At 39.4% G+C, this 25903-nt stretch overlaps 1 protein-coding gene across 1 annotated transcript; it reads left to right on the forward strand.

Moving 5' to 3' along the window:
* The first annotated feature begins 23548 nt into the window (after positions 1-23548).
* LOC148192903 (protein FAR-RED IMPAIRED RESPONSE 1-like) lies at positions 23549-25662 on the forward strand. Its single transcript, XM_088099305.1, has 2 exons — positions 23549-23872; positions 25369-25662. The coding sequence occupies exons 1-2, from the start codon at positions 23549-23551 to the stop codon at positions 25660-25662; spliced, it is 618 nt and encodes a 205-aa protein (XP_087955431.1).
* Positions 25663-25903: the final 241 nt, after the last annotated feature.

Here is a 25903-nt window from a genome sequence, read left to right on the forward strand (position 1 = left end):
CACCTCCATATATATATATATATATATATATACATATGTATATATCTATATATATATACACACATTCATATCTATATATCTATATATACACACATTCATATGTATATATATGTATTTATATATATAGATATATACATACATACATATGTATATATATCTATATATATACATACATACATATGTATATATCTATATATATACATACATACATATGTATATATCTATATACATATATACATATGTATATGTATGTATATGTATATGTATATATATATATATATATATATATATATATATATATATATATATATATATATATATATATATATATATATATATATATATATATATATATATATATATATGAATTTTGTTAACTTGTAAGTTTTTTTTTAAGTTAGTATATTTTAACAAAGTATACTAAGTTTTAAAGGACAAAAAAGATTTCATTTTCATAAAAAAATATATTTTAAACATAAGTGTATTTTAATAATTTTTATTTTTAATTTAAAATAAAATATAAAAAAATCAGAAACATTCACTTAATTATGATCCATTTTAATTTGTTTCTTTCCATCCTTTATTTCATTCACACATAATGTAACATCCCAAATTACAGTAATTACAACAAATCAGAATTAATTACCATTAACAGTAAACAATGCAGTCTTTATAATTAACAGATTTCAAAAGCCGAACGGCTTAGAGTGCAGAGTTAAGATATACAAATCGGAATCAGTAAAAGCTAATAACGAACGGTTTTACAAAATAAAATAACCGAACGCATAAACCAAAAACGGACGTCCTAAACTAGAAAGAAAAGACGGACGTCCTACTGTTCCGCTTTCACTTCCACTTCAACTAATTTTTCTTCTTGGATCATCTCCTCCAAGGTTGCTTCGCCCTCTGCTCACATCCACAACGGATGATCATTGCAAGACAGGACGAACGTACATATACGAGGGACAACACAAGGAAAACGAAAGGGTAAACTTATATAATTTAATTTATAATTCAACATAAACCATAAACATTTCAATTCATGCAAGCACAAAACTCAACATTTAACATCAACCTACATATTCTAGACCGACCGTCCGGACTGTATGAACTGTGTAATTACAAGCGTTCCTGCACCCGAGTGGTGTAGTAACTGGGATACACTCAACAGCTGCCACTCGAGGTTAATCCGTTCTTACGTCGCCCATGTTAACTTATGGACTAAGGACCTCCTGCCATTCACACGCATGACTTACCCTCTCTACGTGAGAAGAGTAATCACTGAATATCAGGATGGACAGCCTGGCTTAACTTATCCACAGTCATACTTTACCAAATTTAATATTTAACATATCTGAGACGTTCCTCCTTAGAACGCTCGTTCAAAATCCATACTCATAGAATCACTCAATATAGTGTTCACATGGTAATATCTTATAATTTATCATCATTCTCATCTTTAACTCTAAGAGCACAAAAGGACGAACGTTCAGTCCTTTGAAGAATTAGGACGAACGTCCAAATAAAGTACTGGGTGGACGAACGTGACTCTCTGTTTGGTCAGGTAATTGAACTGACTATAATGATACTTAGAAAATTTTAGTGAAGAAGATCTTGGACCAGATTCAATGTACCAAGTATGGTCAATAATACTTAGAATTTCCTTTGTAAAATTTTGTATATAAAGAACCGATGCCAGTATTTGAACGAAGGTGAGAGGATGAATATTGTAATATTTGAACGAACGCTATTTACGTTCGTTTAAGGAATCAAAGATAAGGACGAGCGTGGGGTTTAAGACCGAACACTACATCAAAGCGAACGCTAGGTAGATGACCGAGAATCAACCATGACGAACGCTTGGTATAAGACCGAGCGCTCTTTAGAACGAACGTTTGGTTTAACACCGAACACTATTTAGGACGAACGTTCGGTATAAGACCGAACGTTACATATTTTAAAGTGTAAAGTATTTATATACAGCTGAGCTGAACCGAACGCTCAAACATTTAAATGGGGACGCTCGCTCTCAAGCGGAGTTCTTCCCAAATGAAAGAATTCCATTCTAAGTTATTTTCAGGGAAACCGAACGGTATAAGATCGTACGGTGACGAGCGTAATTTATCATAGGGAGTGATTTACGTTTTCAGATTTCAACATTTAAACTTATACTTTATAATTCATGTGATTTTCAATTTATAAACTTTATAACATTCATTCCAATTACTTCATATTCAACATCATCATACAGATTTACTTCATACAATCATAAACATCCATGTTCATAATCACTCATCTAAATCATCATACATCATACATTCGCATTCATACTGCATACATGCATTTCAGTCATCAACATGCATACGTTTTCATACATTCAAATCAGATCATACCACATTCAAGTATAAATTAAACATATAAGCTTCCCTTACCCGGATTTGTAAGCAACTTTATCCTAAGTGCAAGATTGTTGGCTTCGTTCAACTAACGTTTTGCTACCCTCAATATCACTTTACTCTTTCAAAACAAATCTAGCCACAATAAAATCACAGGACTTAGAATACACTCTTGCATGCAGCCAAAACGCAGTTTTTCAAGAAACCCTAGAACGAACTACTAAAGGAGACTTACCAGTTTCAGCCTTTGAAACTGTTCGGTCCAGTTGGTAGCTTGCAGTTGGGCGAACGTTCCTACGGTGCTGCAAGTTGATCGGAGAAGAGGTGTGAGGTTTACAGTAGAGAGAAGTTGGGAGTTCTAGAGAGAAGGTGGAGAAAATGAAGGGTTGAGTTCAGAGGTAGAAGATGAGTGCGTGCAGGTGAGAGAGATTTTCAAAAACTCCGTTTTGTTAAATCCACGTTCGTTTGGACGAACATCTCCCAAGCCGACACCTGCACACCCACTGCTGAATTGGAAGCTTCTCTAGTGACACGTGGCGTGCGTGCATGCGGTGCAAGGTGCGCTTTTAATGTCTCTGAACCGTGAACGTGGGTGCATTAATTTGATGTGACAGAGATTATCATTGCTAAATATTTAGGGTCTCACACATAACAATTCAACATTGTAATTAGCTATGTACTTCCGGAGTTGGGAAACGTGGAAGACAGGATGAAGGTTTGATAACTGAGGAGGCAAGGCAAGTTCATAAGCTACTGGTCCAATCTTCTTCAAAATCTGGTACGGCCCTATGAACTTGGGAGACAGCTTCTTTGGACGAACGGCTCGGCCTACTCCAGTGATCGGATTAAGTCTTAAAAAGACATGGTCACCTGCAGCGAACTCCAAGGGTCTTCTTCTTCTATCCGCATATGATTTCTGCCTGCTCAGGGACGTCTTCAATCTATCTTGGATCAACTTAACTTTCTCAGTCGTTTGCTGGATGAGCTCAGGTCCAGTTAGCACGTTCTCTCCATCCTGGAACCAGTAAAGTGGCGTTCGGCATTTCCTTCCATAGAGTGCTTCAAACGGCGCCATACCAATGCTAGACTGGAAGCTGTTGTTGTACGTGAACTCCACTAGCGGCAAGATTTCATCCCACGCGCCTAAATGATCTAGGACGCACGTCCTCAGTAAATCTTCCAGTGTCTGGATCGTTCTCTCAGATTGACCGTCCGTCTGCGGGTGATAGGCTGAACTCATCTGCAGTTTGCTTCCCAATTCGCCTTGTAAAGATTGCCAAAACCGAGATGTGAATCTCGTGTCTCGGTCAGAAATTATGCTTGAAGGCACTCCATGCAACCGAACTATCTCCTTGATGTACAACTTGGCCAGATTTGTCATTGACATCTTCAAGTTAACGGCCAGGAAGTGGGCGCTCTTTGTTAGCCTATCCACGATCACCCAAATCGAGTCATGATTCCTGACCGTGTGTGGTAGATGGGTCACGAAATCCATGGAGATGCTGTCCCACTTCCATTCTGGAATCTCCAACTGCTGAAGTAAGCCTCCGGGTCTTTGGTGTTCGGCCTTTGCACGCTGGCAAGTTAAACATGATGCTACAAAGCGAGCGACATCATTCGTCATTCCAGGCCACCAGAACGAGCGTCGAAGATCTTGGTACATCTTAGTCATACCGGGGTGTATGCTAAGACGACTATGATGTGCTTCCTCCAATATGATTCGCTTCAGCTCGCCATCATTAGGAACGCACGTCCTACCCATGTAACGCAATAGGCCGTCCGTTCTTGTATTGAACTCCTTGGTTTGATCCGAACCGAGCGCACTCAAAATCTTTACCAACTCTTCATCCTCACGTTGCTTCATCCGGATACGGTCAAAGATGTTACTGGATATTCTAAGAATACAACATTTGATGCTGTTCGGTTCCAACTCGAACTGTAACCTTAGATCTCGGAAGCTCTCAACCAGATTCAGCTCTCTAACCATCATCACCGGGACATGAACTGCCTTCCTGCTTAGGGCGTCCGCCACTACATTGGCCTTCCCAGGGTGATAAAGCAGTTCAAACTCATGATCTTTTAAAAATTCCAACCAACGCCTCTGCCTCATGTTCAATTCCTTCTAATCAAATAAATATTTGAGGCTCTTGTGATCACTGAAGACTTGGAACGTAGACCCGTACAAGTAATGCCTCCAAATCTTCAGTGCAAAAACGACCGCTGCCAACTCCAGGTCGTGCGTTGGGTAGTTCTTCTCATGGATTTTCAATTGACGAGACGCGTATGCTACTGCTCTCTTTTCTTGCATGAGCACACAGCCCAACCCTTGGTGAGAAGCGTCGCAGTATACTTCAAAGGGCTTGGACGTGTCCGGAATGATTAACACTGGAGCGTTCGTCAATTTCACTTTCAGTTCCTGGAAACGTTCCTCACACAGATCAGTCCAGGCGAACGGCTGATCTTTCCTGGTAAGCTGTGTCAGGGGTGCTACTATCTTAGAAAATCCCTCAATGAAGCGCCTATAGTAGCCCGCGAGACCAACGAAACTCCTTACTTCCGTGACCGAACGTGGACTTTCCCATTCCAGTACCGCTCGCACTTTTGCTGGATCTACTGCGATGCCTCCAGCCGACACCACATGTCCCAGAAACTGAATTTCCTTCATCCAGAATTCACATTTAGATAACTTTGCATATAATTCCTTCTCACGTAACACTCCAAGTACAAGTCTAAGGTGTTTCTCATGCTCGTCTTCGGTCTTGGAATAGATGAGGATATCATCTATGAAGACGACTACAAACTCATCCAAATAAGGCCTGAAGATGCGATTCATATACTCCATAAACACGGCTGGAGCGTTCGTCACTCCAAATGGCATCACCACGTATTCATAATGCCCATACCGAGACCTGAACGCTGTCTTATGAATGTCATCCTCCTTAACTCTGATTTGATGATATCCGGATCTCAAATCAATCTTTGAGAATACTGTTGCCCCATGCAGTTGGTCCAGCAAATCATCTATCCTCGGCAATGGGTATTTATTCTTGATGGTCAGCTTGTTTAATTGCCTGTAGTCAATACACAACCGCGAGCTGCCATCCTTCTTCTTCACCAAAAGAACGGGCGCTCCCAACGGTGATACGCTCGGCCTGATAAATTGCTTATCCATGAGCTCTTCAATCTGCTTCTTAAGTTCAATCAACTCGGCAGGCGCCATTCGGTATGGTTGAACAGAGATAGGTGATGCCGTCGTCACCAAATCAATGGTGAATTCCACTTCACGAACAGGAGGTAGTCCCGGTATTTCTTCCGGAAAGACGTCCGGAAACTCATCCACAACCGAACGTCCATTATTGTCACTAGTGGACGATCGTTCTTTTACCAATCCTCCGAATTCCTGATCTTCATGCGTCATAATCAGGAAACAGCTGGCGCCCTCCATAATGTCCTCTTTCAGTTGGCCGAGCGTCACTGACACCTCTTCTTCTTCTTCATCCGGAAAAATTAACCCTTTCGCTCCGCAATCTATAAGAATGCGATTGGCAGCCAACCAATCCATTCCTAAAATTACTTCTAAATCCCTTAAAGGCAAACAGATTAAATTCACCTTATAACCACGCCCCTCAACCACAATAGGACATCTAATGCACATAGTAGACGTCCTAATCTCTCCAGCCGCCGGGGTTGACACCACCAGGTCAAACTGCATATCTCTTTCCACTACTCCCAATTTCTCAACACACGCCTTCGAGATGAAGGAGTGAGTCGCCCCCGAATCAAATAGCACATGACAAGGCATTCCATACAACAAGCATTCACCAGTTATAAGATTACCTGAGCTTGCTGCCTCCGCGCCAGTTAAAGCATATACACGTCCAACTACTTGAGCTCGTCCACCTCTCGGCTGATTCCTTCCAGCGTTAGGTGGCCTCATTACTGCGCGTCCGCCCATATTGCACTCGTTATCCGAGTGTCCATTCCTTCCACAACGATTGCAGTGTTTTCCTCCCACCAGTTGAGGGCATGACGAACGATAATGTGGCCCTCCGCATCTAAAACAGGTGATGTTACCTTGCTGCCCAGACTGTCCGGCAGGAACCAAGGCTTGAGACCCACTTGTGTTTGCTGACTGATTTGGACGAGCATAAGGAGATCCCCTCTGATTGACATTGCCCCTTGAGACGATCGGTCCCCTTACTGCTTGTTGTTTCTTGTGTCGTTCCGCCTCTGCCAAGTTCTTCTCCAACACCTTGGCCCTCTCCACCATAGCTGGGAACGTTCGGATACACAAACTGGAAATCAACACTTTCAGGTCACTCCGCAAACCATTCTCAAATTTCCTACACTGCCACTCTTCACTTGTGGCCATAGTATTGAATCTGACGAGATGCTTAAATTTATTAGTGTACTCTGAAACAGACATACCACCCTGAACCAGCTGTAAAAACTCAACCTCCTTTGCAAAACGGACGCTGTCAGGGAAGTACTCTTCATAAAACTTGTTTCTGAACACTTCCCAAGTGATCGGTTGTTGAGCGTCCGTCAGAATGGCTCTCGCGCTCGCCCACCAGTGGCTCGCTTCTCCAGTCAATAAATACTCCGTGTACGCCAACCTGTTTTCATCTGGACATCTCTTGGCGTTGAATATCCTTTCCATGTCCCTTAGCCACTGGTCTGCCTCGTCAGGGAGGCCCTTACCATTGAACTTAGTAGGATGATGCTGGAGAAAACTCTCCAAACTCCACTCAGCAGCAGGTTGGACAGCGTTGGAAGAGGACGCTCCAGGCGTGCCTCTGGTAGCAGCAAGAATATCCATCAACTGCCTCTGAGTTGCTTCAGAGTTGGCGCGTGCGATCTCCATACTCTGCATAGCGTTCTGATTTTGCTGCATCAGAGTAGCGTTCTGCTCCATTAAAGTGGTATTCTGCTGCTGCAGTCTTTCAATCACAGATTCCAACAACCGGGTGTTGTTGGACGTATCAAATTCATTGGGTTGAGGAGGAGGAGGGAGTCTAGGAGCCATTTGTTCTCTAAACACAGAGAAAAACGAGTGTTAGTTATGTTCAGGAGTTAAAATAATAATAACTCTTTAAACATACAATAAGCACACAGCAAAAACACAGTGCACTCGTAACCTACAGTGTCCTTTAATAGAACAAAACTGCTCTGATACCACTAATGTAACATCCCAAATTACAGTAATTACCATAAATCAGAATTAATTACCATTAACAGTAAACAATGCAGTCTTTATAATTAACGGATTTCAAAAGCCGAACGGCTTAGAGTGTAGAGTTAAGATATACAAATCGGAATCAGTAAAAGCTAATAACGAACGGTTTTACAAAATAAAATAACCGAACGCATAAACCAAAAACGGACGTCCTAAACTAGAAAGAAAAGACGGACGTCCTACTGCTCCGCTTTCACTTCCACTTCAACTAATTTTTCTTCTTGGATCATCTCCTCCAAGGTTGCTTCGCCCTCTGCTCACATCCACAACGGATGATCATTGCAAGACAGGACGAACGTACATATACGAGGGACAACACAACGAAAACGAAAGGGTAAGCTTATATAATTTAATTTATAATTCAACATAAACCATAAACATTTCAATTCATGCAAGCACAAAACTCAACATTTAACATCAACCTACATATATATATATATATATATATATATATATATATATATATATATATATATATATATATATATATTCTAGACCGACCGTCCGGACTGTATGAATTGTGTAGTTACAAGCGTTCCTGCACCCGAGTGGTGTAGTAACTGGGATACACTCAACAGCTGCCACTCGAGGTTAATCCGTTCTTACGTCGCCCATGTTAACTTATGGACTAAGGACCTCCTGCCATTCACACGCATGACTTACCCTCTCTACGTGAGAAGAGTAATCACTGAATATCAGGATGGACAGCCTGGCTTAACTTATCCACAGTCATACTTTACCAAATTTAATATTTAACATATCTGAGACGTTCCTCCTTAGAACGCTCGTTCAAAATCCATACTCATAGAATCACTCAATATAGTGTTCACATGGTAATATCTTATAATTTATCATCATTCTCATCTTTAACTCTAAGAGCACAAAAGGACGAACGTTCAGTCCTTTGAAGAATTAGGACGAACGTCCAAATAAAGTACTGGGTGGACGAACGTGACTCTCTGTTTGGTCAGGTAATTGAACTGACTATAATGATACTTAGAAAATTTTAGTGAAGAAGATCTTGGACCAGATTCAATGTACCAAGTATGGTCAATAATACTTAGAATTTCCTTTGTAAAATTTTGTATATAAAGAACCGATGCCAGTATTTGAACGAAGGTGAGAGGATGAATATTGTAATATTTGAACGAACGCTATTTACGTTCGTTTAAGGAATCAAAGATAAGGACGAGGTGGGGTTTAAGACCGAACACTACATCAAAGCGAACGCTAGGTAGATGACCGAGAATCAACCATGACGAACGCTTGGTATAAGACCGAGCGCTCTTTAGAACGAACGTTTGGTTTAACACCGAACACTATTTAGGACGAACGTTCGGTATAAGACCGAACGTTACATATTTTAAAGTGTAAAGTATTTATATACAGCTGAGTTGAACCGAACGCTCAAACATTTAAATGGGGACGCTCGCTCTCAAGCGGAGTTCTTCCCAAATGAAAGAATTCCATTCTAAGTTATTTTCAGGGAAACCGAACGGTATAAGACCGTACGGTGACGAGCGTAATTTATCATAGGGAGTGATTTACGTTTTCAGATTTCAACATTTAAACTTATACTTTATAATTCATGTGATTTTCAATTTATAAACTTTATAACATTCATTTCAATTACTTCATATTCAACATCATCATACAGATTTACTTCATACAATCATAAACATCCATGTTCATAATCACTCATCTAAATCATCATACATCATACATTCGCATTCATACTGCATACATGCATTTCAGTCATCAACATGCATACATTTTCATACATTCAAATCAGATCATACCACATTCAAGTATAAATTAAACATATAAGCTTCCCTTACCCGGATTTGTAAGCAACTTTATCCTAAGTGCAAGATTGTTGGCTTCGTTCAACTAACGTTTTGCTACCCTCAATATCACTTTACTCTTTCAAAACAAATCTACCCACAATAAAATCACAGGACTTAGAATACACTCTTGCATGCAGCCAAAACGCAGTTTTTCAAGAAACCCTAGAACAAACTACTAAAGGAGACTTACCAGTTTCAGCCTTTGAAACTGTTCGGTCCAGTTGGTAGCTTGCAGTTGGGCGAACGTTCCTACGGTGCTGCAAGTTGATCGGAGAAGAGGTGTGAGGTTTACAGTAGAGAGAAGTTGGGAGTTCTAGAGAGAAGGTGGAGAAAATGAAGGGTTGAGTTCAGAGGTAGAAGATGAGGGCGTGCAGGTGAAAGAGATTTTCAAAAACTCCGTTTTGTTAAATCCACGTTCGTTTGGACGAACGTCTCCCAAGCCGACACCTGCACACCCACTTCTGAATTGGAAGCTTCTCTAGTGACACGTGGCGTGCGTGCATGCGGTGCAAGGTGCGCTTTTAATGTCTCTGAACCGTGAACGTGGGTGCATTAATTTGATGTGACAGAGATTATCATTGCTAAATATTTAGGGTCTCACACATAACAATTCAACATTGTAATTTGTTGCTCTTGTTCTGTTTGTTTATTTATTTGTCACTTTAATAACAAAATAATTGATGATGTTGATATTGATTTTTGTTTAAAAGATTTGTGTTATATTTTTTTCTTCAAATTATTATTAAATTTCACTTTTAAATTTTAGAAACAGTAGTTTATCTTCATATGTTTGATATACTCACGATTCTTAAGTTGGGATTACAATTATCATGACTAATCATTAGCTTAATTGTTTTATTGCATAAGTATGAAATTCTTTTATAATTTTATGTTAATAAACTATTAAATAATCAATTTGCGCATTTAAGTACTCAATAATCCATTTCCTTAATATTTTGTGAGAAATACTCATTTCGTAGCAAGAGACAAATCCATTTAAAGATTATGTTTCTATTTGTCATGAATAATTTTTACTGTTATCCTCTGAATCTAGATTTGTTTACCATATTCGTTAAGATGTTGGATCAAATCTCAAAGTCTAATGACAGTCTTTTCCGAATATGTTGATAAAAGATTGTAATGAATGATTTATATGTTTAACATGATAGTCAAAATGAAAAAATGATTTATTTAATTCTAGACTATTCATAAAAAAATGCGTCACTGTATTTTTGACACTGGTGTTTTTTTGGTAATTTCAGAAATCAAAACATCAACGAGAGTAACGTGCTTTGGTGAGTTACGGGAATTACAAACCTTCCTAAAGATACGTTACTGTTTTTAAAATTTAAAAACAAAATTTAATAATTATCGAAAAAAGATATAACATAATCATCAAATCAAAAATCAACATTAAAATCATTAATTATTTTGTATGTTTTTGATTTTTTTATTTTAAATTAAAAATAAAAATTATTAAAATATCTTTATGTTTAAAATATGCATTTTTTATAAATGAGAAATTTTTTATTTTTTAAAACTTGGTACACTTTGCTAAAATGTAATAACTGAAAAAAGAATGTACATAAATTAACAAACTCATATATATAGACTGACTTTCCGGACTGTATGAATTCTGTGTAGCTACGATGTTCGTGCACCCAGGTGGTGTAGTAACTGGAATTTATCATCAGCTGCCACCCGAGGTTAGTCCCTTCCATCCAAAGTACCCCTAAGGACTAGGACCTCCTGCCGTTCTCACACAAGACATACTCCCCTCTACGTGAGGACGAGCCCTCACGGAACATCAGGATGAATCGCCAGCTAAGCTTTGTCCACATTCATACTTTACAAATTCCAACTTTCATCCAAGAGTCGTTCCTATCTGGAACGCTCGTTCAAAATCCACAACCATCATTTCATCTCTTATACTGTTCATTCTTTATAATTTTTCACCTTAATATCATTTTCATCTTCCGTTCTAATTACATAAAAGGACGAACGTTCAGCCCTCTTCATAACGAGGACGAACATTAAAAACGAGGCCGGGGAAATCCTCGTTTAAAACAGAATAAAACCGACACATATTATATGACGAACGTCATTACCACTTGAATCAGTTAAATGAACTGACTCTAGGAAGATCCGATCAATACTCAAAATAAGTTAAGTACAAAGGCTCTAGGCCGAATCCAAGTGGATATAGACACCACAAGACGAATAAAGAACTATGCCGAGATCAATTCAATTTATAAATACCGACTGCCAATCAATGACCGAACGCGATAATACGTATTTACTGAAATTTTGGACGAACGCTATTTCCACCCGTTTGGTAATTAAAGACAAGGACGAGCGTTCGGTACAAGACCGAGCACCACTCATAACGAACGCTTTGGGTCGAGACTCATCACTGATTCGAATTAATAATAGAAATAGAAATTTATATAAGACGAGATGATAAAGTTAGGTTTTTAAGAATGACTAAGTGTCCGAATATATATTTTCAAGCTTCTCAACTCCTCACTTAACACTCAGGGCATCTACGTTTGGCCGAACGCTCAAACGTAGCACTAATACAAGAGGGCGTTCGTCCTCAACTAGAATTCTTTCCAAATGAAAGAATTCAATTCAAAGAAGTTTACTAACAGCACCGAACGGTCAAAGACCGTTCAATGACGAACGTTCATTATCATAGGGAATTTATATTCAAAGTTTCATTAACATTAAACTCATTTCTCAGCATAAAGTTTCATATTTTCAAATACTCATATCATAGTCCATTTTATATTTCTCATGTATCAGCTCATAATCATAATCATATACCAAAATCAAATATCATAAATTCATGCTTCATACAACTCACAGAACATCCATACAACATAATACAAACATACGAATTAAATTGAATAAGCTTCCCTTACCTGGATCAGTGGTGAACGTCTTAAGAGTATGATTTTTTTTCGTCCCTCTACAGCTTTCTACCCTCAACGATTTTCTTAATTCCTCCGACTAAGTCTAACCATAAAAATAAGGAAGAATTTAGATTATACCCCTGCATGCAACCAAAACTTGGTTTTGCATGTAACCCAGAGACGAACGACTAAGGTCGAGAAACTTACCAGTTTCAGAATCTGGATCTGTTCGGTCCAAATTGAAGCTTACGACGCCGGGAGTACTTCTATGGTTTCTGAATGATGAACGGAGAAGAGAAAGGGTGAGTTTCAGTAGAGAGAAGGGAGAGTTTTCTAGAGAGAAGGAGGAGAAAATGGATATTCAGAGTTTGGGAAGAAGAAGGTGCATGCAGAAGAGTGTGGCAGGTTTTTCAGAAATCATTTTTGTTTGCCCCACGTCCAAACGGTCGTGCGCTTTTCTGCTGACACCTGCACTCCACTTACTGACTTCCGAACCTTCCATTTTGACACTTGGCAAGTTGTGAAGTCAGAGTTTGAGTGCATTTTTAATGCACCTGAGCAAAGGGTCGTGGGTTGCATTTAATGAGCTTAACAGGTGGCTTGGATGCATTTAATAGGTTCTGACATTCTCCCAAACTACAAAAATTTTTCGTCCTCGAAAATTAAAATTTACCCGAAAATAGTTGAGGATACAAGTCCTTCATGGCATCCTCCACTTCCCATGTAGAATCACCCGTCTTCTCGTCCCACACCACTTTCACTAACCGAACGTCTTTTCCCTTGTATAACTTGGTGCGGACGTCTTCAACGCGAACTGGCTTCATCTCTAACGTTCGTCTTGACGAAGACGAACGTCCTCTAGCTCCAGTATGTGCGAGGGGTCGGCTATGTACTTCCGGAGTTGGGAAACATGGAACACTGGATGAAGGTTGGACAGTTGGGGAGGCAATGATAGTTCGTATGCTACTGGTCCAATCTTCCTTAGGATTTGATACGGCCCAACGAACTTGGGAGATAGCTTCTTGGGTCGAACAACTCTGCCTACTCCAATGGTTGGATTCAGCCTAAGAAAAACATGATCTCCAGCTTTGAACTCTAACGACCTTCTTCTCTTGTCTGCATATGACTTCTGTCTGCTCCTCGGCATCTTCAACCTCTCTTGAATTAATTTCACCTTTTCAGTCGTTTGTTGAATGAGCTCAGGTCCAGTCAATACATTCTCTCCTTCTTGAAACCAGCAAAGTGGCGTGCGACACTTCCGTCCGTACAAAGCTTCGAAGGGAGCAATTCCAATGCTGGACTGGAAACTGTTGTTGTAGGTGAACTCCACTAACGACAAAACTTCATCCCAGACGCCCATGTGATCTAGTACGCACGTCCTCAATAAGTCTTCGAGCGTCTGGATGGTTCTCTCGGACTGACCGTCCGTCTGAGGATGGTACGCTGAACTCATTTGAAGTTTGCTGCCCAGTTCGCTTTGCAAGGATTGCCAAAACCGAGATGTGAATCTCGTGTCTCGGTCAGAGATGATACTGGACGGCACTTTGTGTAGACGAACGATCTCCTTAATGTAGAGCTTTGCCAGGTTGGTCATAGACATCTTTAGGTTAACCGCTAGGAAGTGAGCGCTCTTCGTCAGCCAATCCACTATTACCCAAATGGAATCGTGATTCTTGACCGTGCGGGGTAAGTGGGTCACAAAGTCCATGGAAATGTTGTTCCACTTCCATTCGGGAATCTCCAGTGGTTGCAGTAGACCGCCCGGTCTTTGGTGCTCAGCTTTTGCACGTTGACAACTTAAGCATGATGCCACAAAACGTGCGACATCACTCTTCATTCCCGGCCACCAGAATGATTTCTTGAGGTCTTGATACATCTTAGTCATGCCAGGGTGCATGCTAAGATGGCTGTGATGCCCTTCCTCCAGGATAATCCTCTTCAGATCCCCATCATTTGGAATACACGTCCTACCCATATAACGTAATAGGCCGTCCGTTCCAGTGCTGAACTCCTTAGCTTGATCTGTACCGAGCGCGCCCAAGATTTTCACCAATTCTTCATCCATCGATTGCTTCTCTTTGATTCGATCAAATACATTACTGAATATCCTAAGGTTACATCATTTGATGCTGTTCGGTTCTAAATTGAACTGTAACCTTAGGTCTCTAAAGCTCTCCACCAAACTCAATTCTCGTACCATCATGGACGAGACATGAACCACCTTTCTGCTTAAAGCGTCTGCTACCACATTAGCCTTCCCTGGATGGTAGAGTAGTTCAAAATCGTAATCCTTCAAAAACTCAAGCCACCTCCTTTGCCTCATGTTCAACTCCTTCTGATCAAAGAGGTACTTGAGACTCTTGTGATCGCTGAAGACTTGGAAAGTTGATCCATACAAGTAGTGCCTCCAAATCTTCAGTACAAAGACGACAGCTGCCAATTCCAAGTCGTGCGTTGGATAATTCCTCTCATGTACCTTCAGCTGCCTAGAAGCGTACGCGACAGCCCTCTTTTCTTGCATCAGTACACAGCCCAAACCTTGATGAGATGCATCGCAGTATACCTCGAACGGTTTGGCAGTGTCTGGAATCACTAAAACTGGAGCGCTCGTCAACTTCTGCTTCAGTTCTTGGAAACTCTCTTCACACCGATCGGTCCAAGCGAACGGGTGATCCTTCCTGGTCAGCTGCGTTAAAAGTGCTACTATCTTAGAAAATCCTTCTATAAAATGCCTATAGTAGCCCGCAAGTCCCACAAAACTCCTAACTTCAGTGACCGAACGCGGACTCTCCCAATCCAGTACCGCTCATACTTTGGCTGGATCCACTGATATACCTCCAGCCGACACCACGTGCCCCAAGAATTGTATCTCCTTCATCCAAAATTCGCACTTGGACAACTTAGCGTACAACTCCTTTTCCCTCAAAACTCCAAGTACCAGCCTCAAATGTTCTTCATGTTCTTCATATCTCTTGGAGTAGATGAGGATGTCGCCAATGAACACCACAACGAATATCCAAATACGGCCTGAAAATACGGTTCATGTAGTCCATGAATATGGCTGGGGCGTTCGTCACACCGAACGACATCACTACATACTCGTAGTGTCCGTAACGAGATCTAAAGGTCGTCTTCTGAATATCTAAAGTCAACCAGTCAACCAGAATGCTGAAAAACCAACCAGAACGCAGAAAAAGTCTGACTGAGTGGCGCTGAGCGGCACTTTTCAGGTGCCGAAATCACCGCTGAGGGGCAAAACAGCAGTTGGGGGGCAAAATGGATCATGCGCTAGTACCGCTCAGCGGTATTTTACCGCTGAGCGCCATTCTAAGTGGGCTTGGACCGGTTTTCTTTTGTTTTTATGGGCTTGGACTATTTTTATGTTATTTTTATGCCCTATTTAAGGACTTGCACGTCCTAGGGTTTGTATCTTTGGCAGAAACGAAGCAAACACTCTCTCTTCCACCCCTTTGAAGGAGGATCTTGGATGCTCAGGCTACCTCTTCACCTTTCTAGGGTTTTATCTTTCATTCTTTCATTATTGTTGATCTAGGTTCACCATGAATATGGTGAACTAAACTTTGTATGTTTGTTGGGGAATCAATGTAATCTTTTGAAGCTCTCATATATGGAATTTGTGCTTGCATCTTAATCTAAGACTTATGCTTTCTTTCATCATTAGTTAGGGTTTTTCCTCTTTGCTCAATGCTTGCTTTGGTTAACTCATTCAATGCATGATTATTGGTTTTGTCGATACGGGAACGTACGGGGAAGTCTAGATCCGGGGAATTTCTCCCAATAGTATATTGGTTGCCTTAAGCTCCTGTGCTAAAAAAACTAATTATTAGGAATGCTAGGAATCGTATGAACTCGTAATTAGGGAGAAGCCTTCTTGAAAGGTAATTTAGAGAGTGGCATTAACAATGATGACTTGAATGTTGAATTCCTAAAATATATGAGAGTGGATAAGATGAAATTGACCCCCAACAACATATTCATCAATATATTTCATTGAAAGTGTCTGTCTTTTGTTTTAGCCACTGATCAACCTCATGCATACATGTTTATTTTCGTCTTTTGCATAGTAAAATCCAATTATTTTGTTCTTCAGTCTTAGCTAATCAACAAATCACATAACTAAACTAGGCCGTGAGTCCTTTGGGAGAACGATACTTGGTCTTACCGAGTTTATTACTTGAAACGATTCAGTCATACTTGCCGATTGTTAAACAAGTTTGTGACATCATATTTTGGTGATCATAAATTTGTGCATCAATCGCCAGCTAAGCTTTGTCCACATTCATACTTTACAAATTCCAACTTTCATCCAAGAGTCGTTCCTCCTGGAACGCTCGTTCAAAATCCACAGCCATCATTTCATCTCTTATACTGTTCATTCTTTATAATTTTTCACCTTAATATCATTTTCATCTTCCATTCTAATTACATAAAAGGACGAACGTTCAGCCCTCTTCATAACGAGGACGAACGTTAAAAACAAGGCCGAGGAAATCCTCGTTTCAGACAGAATAAAACCGACACATATTATATGACTCTAGGAAGATCCGATCAATACTAAAAATAAGTTAAGTACAAAGTCTCTAGGCCGAATCCAAGTGGATATAGACACCACAAGACGAATAAAGAACTATACCGAGATCAATTCAATTTATAAATACCGACTGCCAGTCAATGACCGAACGCGGTAATACGTATTTACTGAAATTTTGGACGAACGCTATTTCCACCCGTTTGGTAATTAAAGACAAGGACGAGCGTTCGGTACAAGACCGAGCGCCACTCATAACGAACGCTTTGGGTCGAGACTCATCACTGATTCGAATTAATAATAGAAATAGAAATTTATATAAGACGAGATGATAAAGTTAGGTTTTTAAGAATGACTAAGTGTCCGAATATATATTTTCAAGCTTCTCAACTCCTCACTTAACACTAAGGGCATCTACGTTTGGCCGAACGCTCAAACGTAGCACTAATACAAGAGGGCGTTCGTCCTCAACTAGAATTCTTTCCAAATGAAAGAATTCAATTCAAAGAAGTTTACTAACAGCATCGAACGATCAAAGACCGTTCAATGACGAACGTTCATTATCATAGGGATAATACAAACATCAAAGACCGTTCAATGAAGAACATCCATACAGCATAATACAAACATACGAATTAAATTGAATAAGCTTCCCTTACCTGGATCAGTGGTGAACGTCTTAAGAGTATGATTTTGTTTCGTCCCTCTACAGCTTTCTACCCTCAACGATTTTCTTAATTCCTCCGACTAAGTCTAACCATAAAAATAAGGAAGAATTTAGATTATACCCCTGCATGCAACCAAAACTTGGTTTTGCATGTAACCCAGAGACGAACAACTAAGGTCGAGAAACTTACCAGTTTCAGAATCTGGATCTGTTCGGTCCAAATTGAAGCTTACGACGCCGGGAGTACTTCTATGGTTTCTGAATGATGAACGGAGAAGAGAAAGGGTGAGTTTCAGTAGAGAGAAGGGAGAGTTTTCTAGAGAGGAGGAGAAAATGGATATTCAGAGTTTGGGAAGAAGAAGGTGCATGCAGAAGAGTGTGGCAGGTTTTTCGGAAATCATTTTTGTTTGCCCCACGTCCAAACGGTCGTGCGCTCTTCTGCTGACACCTGCATCCACTTACTGACTTCCGAACCTTCCATTTTGACACTTGGCAAGTTGTGAAGTCAGAGTTTGAGTGCATTTTTAATGCACCTGAGCAAAGGGTCGTGGATTGTATTTAATGAGCCTAACAGGTGGCTTGGATGCATTTAATAGGTTCTGACAACACGAAAGCAATTATTTTGAGAGAAAGAAAAAACTTTTAAATCGCGTAATACAATAAAAAGATAAAGAAAAATGGAATGTTCTTTATTCGAGGGTGCACGAAGAAATATACGAATGTGCAGCAAGAACCTACCCGAGGACAAACTAAAGTGGCTCAAACGCAACATAAAATCTTATAATTTTTTAATTTTGGTCCTATAAAATTTGTAATTTTAGTTTCTATTTTTCTTCGTAACTTTAGTAAATTTTTAATCATCCATAACCTTATTCAATTTTTATTAGTTTAATTATTTATAGTTTTTGTTGCCTTACATATGACAGTAAAATTGAGAGACAGTGCAATATTTGTAATTTCTTTTCAAAGAGTTGAAGAGAATTTACTCGTAATTTCTTTTCAAAGAATTGAAGAGAATTACTGCTGGATTATGATGACGACGACTTTTTTTAAAACTGAAAATGAAGGATACTAATATTCAAAGCTTAAGAGATTATTAATACCAATATACAAGGATACCAATATATAAAGCTGTGTAGAAAAAAGTTCAGAAATCCAAATTATTAATAATTAAAAATTAAGGGAACAAATTACAGAAGTAAAATACAACTGAAATTACGATTTGATAAAATGTAAACTCTAATTTCATTAAGAATAGATTATTACATCATTGAAAAATTAAATTTCTTCATTGTTAGATATTTTTATCTGAATATAAAGAATATAAAGAATTATATTGACAGTTGTCAAAATTATAATTTATATTAAGATATCCGAAAATATAAAGTCAAAATAATAAAACAACTTGGTAAAGTAAACTAAAATAGCTCATGTTTTTATAAAATAAATTAAAAAATTATAATTTATGTTAGGATAACCTAAAAAATAAATTCAAATATAAAAAATAAAGGCTAACTTTTGGTTCCTATATTATCCTTAATTTAGTTTTTATTTTATTTAAAAGGAGTCAATCCATTTTTTTTCATTAAATTGATGTTAACACCGTTTGAAAGATAACTACATATAGTTTAAACCCTTTTCTCCTTGGATAATGATACTTGAACAACTGAATTTGACAACATTTGGACACGGCACACGTGTCCAAATGTGAGCGGTCCACGTTTCGATGAGAAAAGCTGCTGAAATCTGAGAAAAGCTGCTTCAATTCGTGGCGAGGGACGGGCACGGGCAGAGTAAGTGATTGCGTTTCCAATTTCGAATTCATATTCGAACTTTGTAGAGAGAGAAGCGGCGCGAACATTGGGGACGGATGCTGTGACCTAGACAGAGAGACGAGAGAGTTCGAGAAAGGGTTCACGAGCGAGAGAGAGAACGACGGAGTGGTTGCCGGAGTGCGCCGTTGAAGGTCGAAGGCCGTGTCGGAGAGATCGAAACCCTCCAGCCCGTTCCGTTTGACGGCGCCGCAGCTCCGACGTCGACCGCTCGACGCGAAGACGGGATCGTGTTTGGTCTGTTCCGGCCCAGCGACTTAGGGAGGCGTTGAAGGTGTCGCTTCGTCCCAGGTGGTTCCGTCCCTGTCCCGGAGTGCCGCCGGAGTGCCGCAGGAGATTCGCCGGAGTCTCGCCGGAGTGTGGGCCGTTCGGAGGACCAAAAAGAGGGGTTTTCCGGGTTGTCAGTCCCACCCACACCTTAGGCAATCGGCTCTGTTAAATATCATACTGGCGTTGTTGGACTTCTTTTAATGTAGATTTGATTGTGGAGTAATTGTTTTGAAAATTATGGAGTTGTGGGATGGCATTGAGAAATATGAAAGAAAGACAATGCCAGTTACACAACTGTAAGCTGTCTAAATTTCTATGTTGTGCATCTTTGATACAAATGTTGCATTGGATTAATGTTTTGTGCATTATTGTGTTTGCAGGAAGAACTACAACAACTTAGGGAGCATTATGTTTGTCAATGGATTTTGGATGTCGACAACGTGCGGAGGAATAAAGTGTTGGAAGATTTAGGCATGTTGTAGAATGTTGGGGATTAATGATGTTTGAACACTTGTTGATACATTTCATATTAATGTATTGGTTGCACATCCAATCTGAATTTCGAAAATTTTGAGAAATATATTTGGTAGTTGAAATGAAGTAATTTGAAGTTATTTGACTTTCATGTGCAAAACGTTTTATCCAAGTACGTACTGGTCCTGTGTGTGCAAAGAGTTAAACCAAAGTAACCACTTATTTATCCTTTGGTAACAGTTCTGGTCCTGCAGCTGGAGCGTTACCAATTGAGGTTGGAGTGGGACGAATTTCTTAATAAATTGACAAATCATTGTATCCAAATCAATGACAAACACAACCAATGAGGGAGAAGACATTAGGCACCCCTCAATGAGTGTGGTGATCCAAGTTCGCATATGTGTGGAAAAAGTTGAACCTAAGTACCCACTTATTTAGCCATTGGTACCGGTTGTGGTTGTCCAGCTGGAGCGTTAGCAGTTGACCTTGGAGTGGAACGAATTTGTTAATACATTCCCAAATCATTGTTTCAAAATTAATGACAAATACAACACATGACGTAGACGACATTAGGCATCCCTAAATGACTGTGGTGTATGAAGTTGGCCTTTTGTGTGCACAAAGTTATATCTAAGTACACAGTTATTTACCCTTTGGTCCCCGTTGTCGTTGTGCAGGTGGAGCGTTAGCAATTGAGCTTCCAGTGGGACGAATTTGGTAAGAAATTAAGAAATAATTGTTTCGAAATTAATGACAAACACAACGAATGATATGTGAGGACATTAGGCACCCCTGAATGACTGTGGTGTACCAAGTTCGCATGTCTGTGCAAAAATTAGAACCTAAGTACCCACTTATTTCGCCATTGATACCAGTGGAGATTATTAAATAATTGTTTGGAAATTACTTAGAAGTCCAACACATTAGCCAAAATTAATTGTAACAGCATGACGGAAAACAGAACGTGCGTAAATGTTTAAGAAGAAAACGTTCGCATCAGGGACTAACAAGTTTCCTTAGTATGTCGTCTATTTCGTTCGATGAAGTGGGGTTTTGTGGGATGATTTGGACGGACGACTTGGTTGTTGGGTATGTTGTCCTTGCATACAGGCCTTGTAGATATGAATTGAGCTCAATTTGTTTGAGATGAACGATGTCGGATGGATCCAATACCAAATGCTGAAACCAAAGCAAGGCTAGGTAAGGTGGGTGACAATGATGTCGAACGTAAATTATGGTTATTCTTTTCTTTCAATTGTGAATAATAGGTAACCTTCATTGATATTAAAATAAGTGCATACAGTACGTTACAAAACATAACTAATATTGTTGTTAAGTAATGCTTCAAATACAAACATAACGTTAATTTCTAAACGGTCATCAATCTTCCATGGGGGTTGTTCTTTTATTATTAGAGGCAGAAGGACAAGCCTTTTCAGATGGACCAACATCTTTGATTTTGTTGTTGTTTTGGGGACATGGGTTGGGTGGAATCACAGGTCTTGTTGAAGCGCGAAGTAGTTCCTCAGTTGGAGGACCTATGTCAGCTTTGAAGACCTAAACATTGGTTAAAGTCAATTTAACAAAACGACGGCCGTATGTTACCAACAAAGTAATGTAATATTTAGTTATGAGTTCACGATATTACCTTCACAACGTTCCGGACTGTTATATTCAAATAGTAAATCCTTCCAAAAGGACTCAATGCACCAACCTGTATAACATTTTAAAGCAACGAATAAGTTAACGTCGTGCATGATTGTTAAAGGTTATAATTACAAGTTGTAGTTGGTTTACACTTTGCAATAATAACACAGCACCAACTCCTATATCTGGCCCAAACTCTGGATGCAGAAGGACTTTGTTGTGAACCGAAGCAGACAATGAGGTACTTTGATCCTGTTAGCAAGGAATACTGAACAAGTTAACATACGACGCTTTTAACAAAGTTAACAGTGTAGAGAGTGTGCCAGTTCAATCCTGTTAGTGATTGACCTTGACAACAATTTTCAGGTCACCCAATCCATTTGGGTTGCACGCTTTAACAATGCACGCTACAAATGGAAGGACATGCATTGACTTAACGCGTTCTAGCTGGGTGACGTTGTTAATGTTGCTGTCTTCTACAAGTCCTGCAAACAATATCATACCATTCTTATTCACAACATAAAACATTTAAACTATAACCGTGTCCACTGATAATGAAAAAGTTTACCATGGTGTTTAATGAACTTCTCAGCCCATATCCAAGGATTTGATTTAAAATCTCGATCAAATGTTGCCTTTGCAATGCTATCAACAAATTCCTGTGTTGACTTAGGTTCATCTGTTTGCCTGTTTAGCATCGCCGCTTGTACATTTCCAGCAGGTCCTGGTATCAACGTTGCAGTTGAGTTGCACTTTTTTAAGAATGCTTTGAGATCACTGTCGTCTATATCAAGTCCCTCCCATGGCTCCATTCTCTCAAACTGCATCCTTGAAAACGAATTAGGTTATGCATGGGCCAACGAAAAAACACAAAACTTGTAGTTAAAGGATAAGGAACTGTACATGACGTGCAAACTACTTTGAAGAGCTATGCCAATAGGAAATCGAAAGCTGTAATATATAGAGGAATTTAATATTATAATATTGACTTAAAGCGCCATAATTACACTTGAAACTTTTTTAACACAACTGACGCAGGGATAACTTAACAATTGAATAATCAATAATAATATTAAATTATTTTGAAATGACGTTTGTGCAGCTAAAACCCTTAATTGGCTTGTCATGCAATTAATGTTTAGGCGTTCCAGCCGTTGGAGTTTCCCGCCCATCCACCACCTTCCATTTAATGCACTATAAAGCCAAATAAACCCGACCTTTTGTCATTAATTTGTTTGTTTGCATTACTCACCTTTTCTCATTCAACAATTACAGGGTATGGCCGAAAGCAACAGGTTCCGTCTATGAAGTTGGTAAGACATTGAAGAGCATTTAATCCCACCAAGTTGGTCAGACATTGAAGAGCATTTAATCCCCAGGAGGTTGGCCGTTGGACCTTGGTAGGATATTGAAGGGCATTCATTGAAGCGGTTGTGAAAGGACGTTCCTTCTCTTAGTAAGTTAATGTTTTACTGATTTCAAATACTAATTGTTGTGCTTGATTGAACAAAGAAAAATATTGTCTTTTGATACAATATTGTTTGAAATTTGGAAATACAAGAAATTTGTCGTTATGACAAAGTGTGGCCATGAACATTAGTGGTCCCGGTAAACCAAATATGTTGTTGTCATGTTTTAATGATTGCTTTCATTAACCTATGACGTCCATGTGATGTTGGAGTAGGCGTTGCGTTTGAATGTGTTTGTCACATATTATGGCATCTGAAGAAGTAGCTTGTGCGGTGAACAACGATTCCACTGAGAATGTGAATGATATTGTCCCTAAATATCATATGTGGTTTGATACAATTGAAGAAGTTAAAAGTTTTTACACTGAGTATGCTGTGAGGAGTGGTTTTGGTGTTCGGATAAGGACTTCTAGGAGAAATAAGAACAACGACTTAATCTTCCTGAAATTAGTTTGCTCTAGGGAAGAGAAGTACCTATCTTCCATTGCTACAGAATGGAAAACCCAGCCAAGTCAGAAAAACCAATGTCCAGCTGGAATAACTGTTGTTATGAAAGAAGGAAGATGGCAGGTGAGAACAGTTGTTATTGAACACAGCCATGACATGTGTCCAAATAACTCCAACCTTATACATGTTAATCGAAGAATTAATATGCATGCGAAGCACACCCTTAATATCAATGATAATTCTGGTGATGGACAAATTTATGAACACCAAATTATGATGTCACAAACTTGTTTTTAATCGGCAAGTATGACCGAATCGTTCAAGTAATAAAACTTGGTAAGACCAAGTATCGTTCTTCCCAAAGGACTCACGGCCTAATTTAGTTATGTGATTTCTTAATTAACTAAGACTTACAAACGAATTAATTGGGGTTTAAAATGCAAGACAGAAAATAAACATGTATGCATGAATTGTGATCAATGGCAAAAAGCAAAAGATAAACACTTTCAATGAAATTTATGTATGGATATGTTGTTGGGGTTCAATTTCATCTTATCCACTCTCATATATTTTAGGAATTCAACGATCAAATCACCATTGTTAATGCCACTCTCTAATGTACCTTTCCAGAAGGCTTCTCCCTAATCACGAGTTCATACAATTCCTAGCATTCCTAATGATTAGTTCATAAGTTCAGGAGCTTAACGACAACCAATATAAAATTGGGAGAAATTCCCCGGATCTAGACTTCCCCGTACGTTCCCGTATCGACAAAACCAATAATCATGCATCGAATGAGTTAAACAATGCAAGCATTAAGCAAAGAGGAAAAACCCTAACTAATGATGAAAGAAAGCATAGATCTTAAATAAAAGATGTAAAAACAGATTCCATATATGAGAGCTTCAAAAGATTACATTGATTCCCCAACAAACATACAAGGTTTAGTTCACCATATTCATGGTGAACCTAGATGAACAATAATGAAAGAATGAAAGAGATAGAAAAACCCGTGAAAGAGAAGAGGAGAGCTGTCACCATCTCCCAATCTACCCCAAGGGGTGGAAGAGAGAGTGTTTGCTTCGTTTCTGCCAAAGATACCTAACCCTAGGAAACCCTAAAGCTTATGTATCATTCGTAAATTACAAAAAGTTAAGTCCAAGCCCATTAAAGTGCCGCTCAGCGGTGATTGCGTGACTTGTTTTCTCCCCTCAGCGGCCATTTTGCCCCTCAGCGGATCTCCCGTGACTTCCAGAGTACCGCTCAGCGGTAAAATACCGCTCAGCGGTGAGTGCGTGACTTGTTTTCTCCCCTCAGCGGCCATTTTGCCCCTCAACGGACCTCCCGCAAACTCCTGAGTGCCGCTCAGCGGTAAACTGCCGCTGAGCGGTGACTTCGGCTTCTCCTTTTGCACTTTTTGTTGTCTTTTCTGATTTCATCTCTCTCCTTCTTCACTTCTTTCACCAAATTCACCTTAAAACCTGCACAAAAACACTGAAATCAAGCATAAACCTGTCCAGCTCTCTTATTCCCAAAAATATAAAGAAAAGCATGATTTCAAGCTAGTTTCTAAGTGTAAAGGTTGCTTTTAGTGTCAATTTTAATCATGAAAATAACAGTTTTTCAACTGTTATCATGTTCGCATTAACAAAAGTTTCATATCTTTGGTTAATGAGGCCTGTGGGTTTGAAAATATACAATTCGTCGAACGTGATGCCCGTAATTACATTGGGCAGCAGAGACGAACTCTTTGTAAGGAAGGTGATGGGCAAACACTTTTAAGGTATTTTTCAAGAATGAGAGAATTAAACAATGATTTTTTCTATGATATGGAAATGGACGACGAGAACCGAATAAGCAGTGTCTTTCTGGCAGAATGCACGAAGTCGCGCAGCATGTGTAGATTTTGGTGATGTTGTGTCGTTTGACACAACCTACCTAACAAACAAATATGATATGCCATTTGCACCTTTTGTTGGTGTTAATCATCATGGTCATTCAATATTACTGGGTTGTGCTTTGATTTCCGCAGAGGACACTAGGACATTCACATGGCTATTTTCAACTTGGCTTAGATGTATGTCAAACAAGGCTCCTGAAGGTATCGTCACTGACCAATGTAAGGCAATGTCGAATGCCATAACTGTTGTGTTT

This window comes from Vigna umbellata, chromosome 9 (genome assembly GCF_029865625.1).
Source record: "Vigna umbellata cultivar VRB3 chromosome 9, Vumbellata_1.0, whole genome shotgun sequence".
NCBI classification, from domain to species: Eukaryota; Viridiplantae; Streptophyta; class Magnoliopsida; order Fabales; family Fabaceae; genus Vigna; species Vigna umbellata.

Excerpts from the sequence above, each read along its gene's own strand:
- LOC148192903 (XM_088099305.1), top strand. The coding sequence starts at position 23,549 with ATGGCATCTGAAGAAGTAGCTTGTGCGGTGAACAACGATTCCACTGAG. Across the intron at positions 23,873-25,368 it reads TGAAAGAAGGAAGATGGCAG|TTTTTCAACTGTTATCATGT; the intron begins GTGAGAACAGTT and ends TGAAAATAACAG.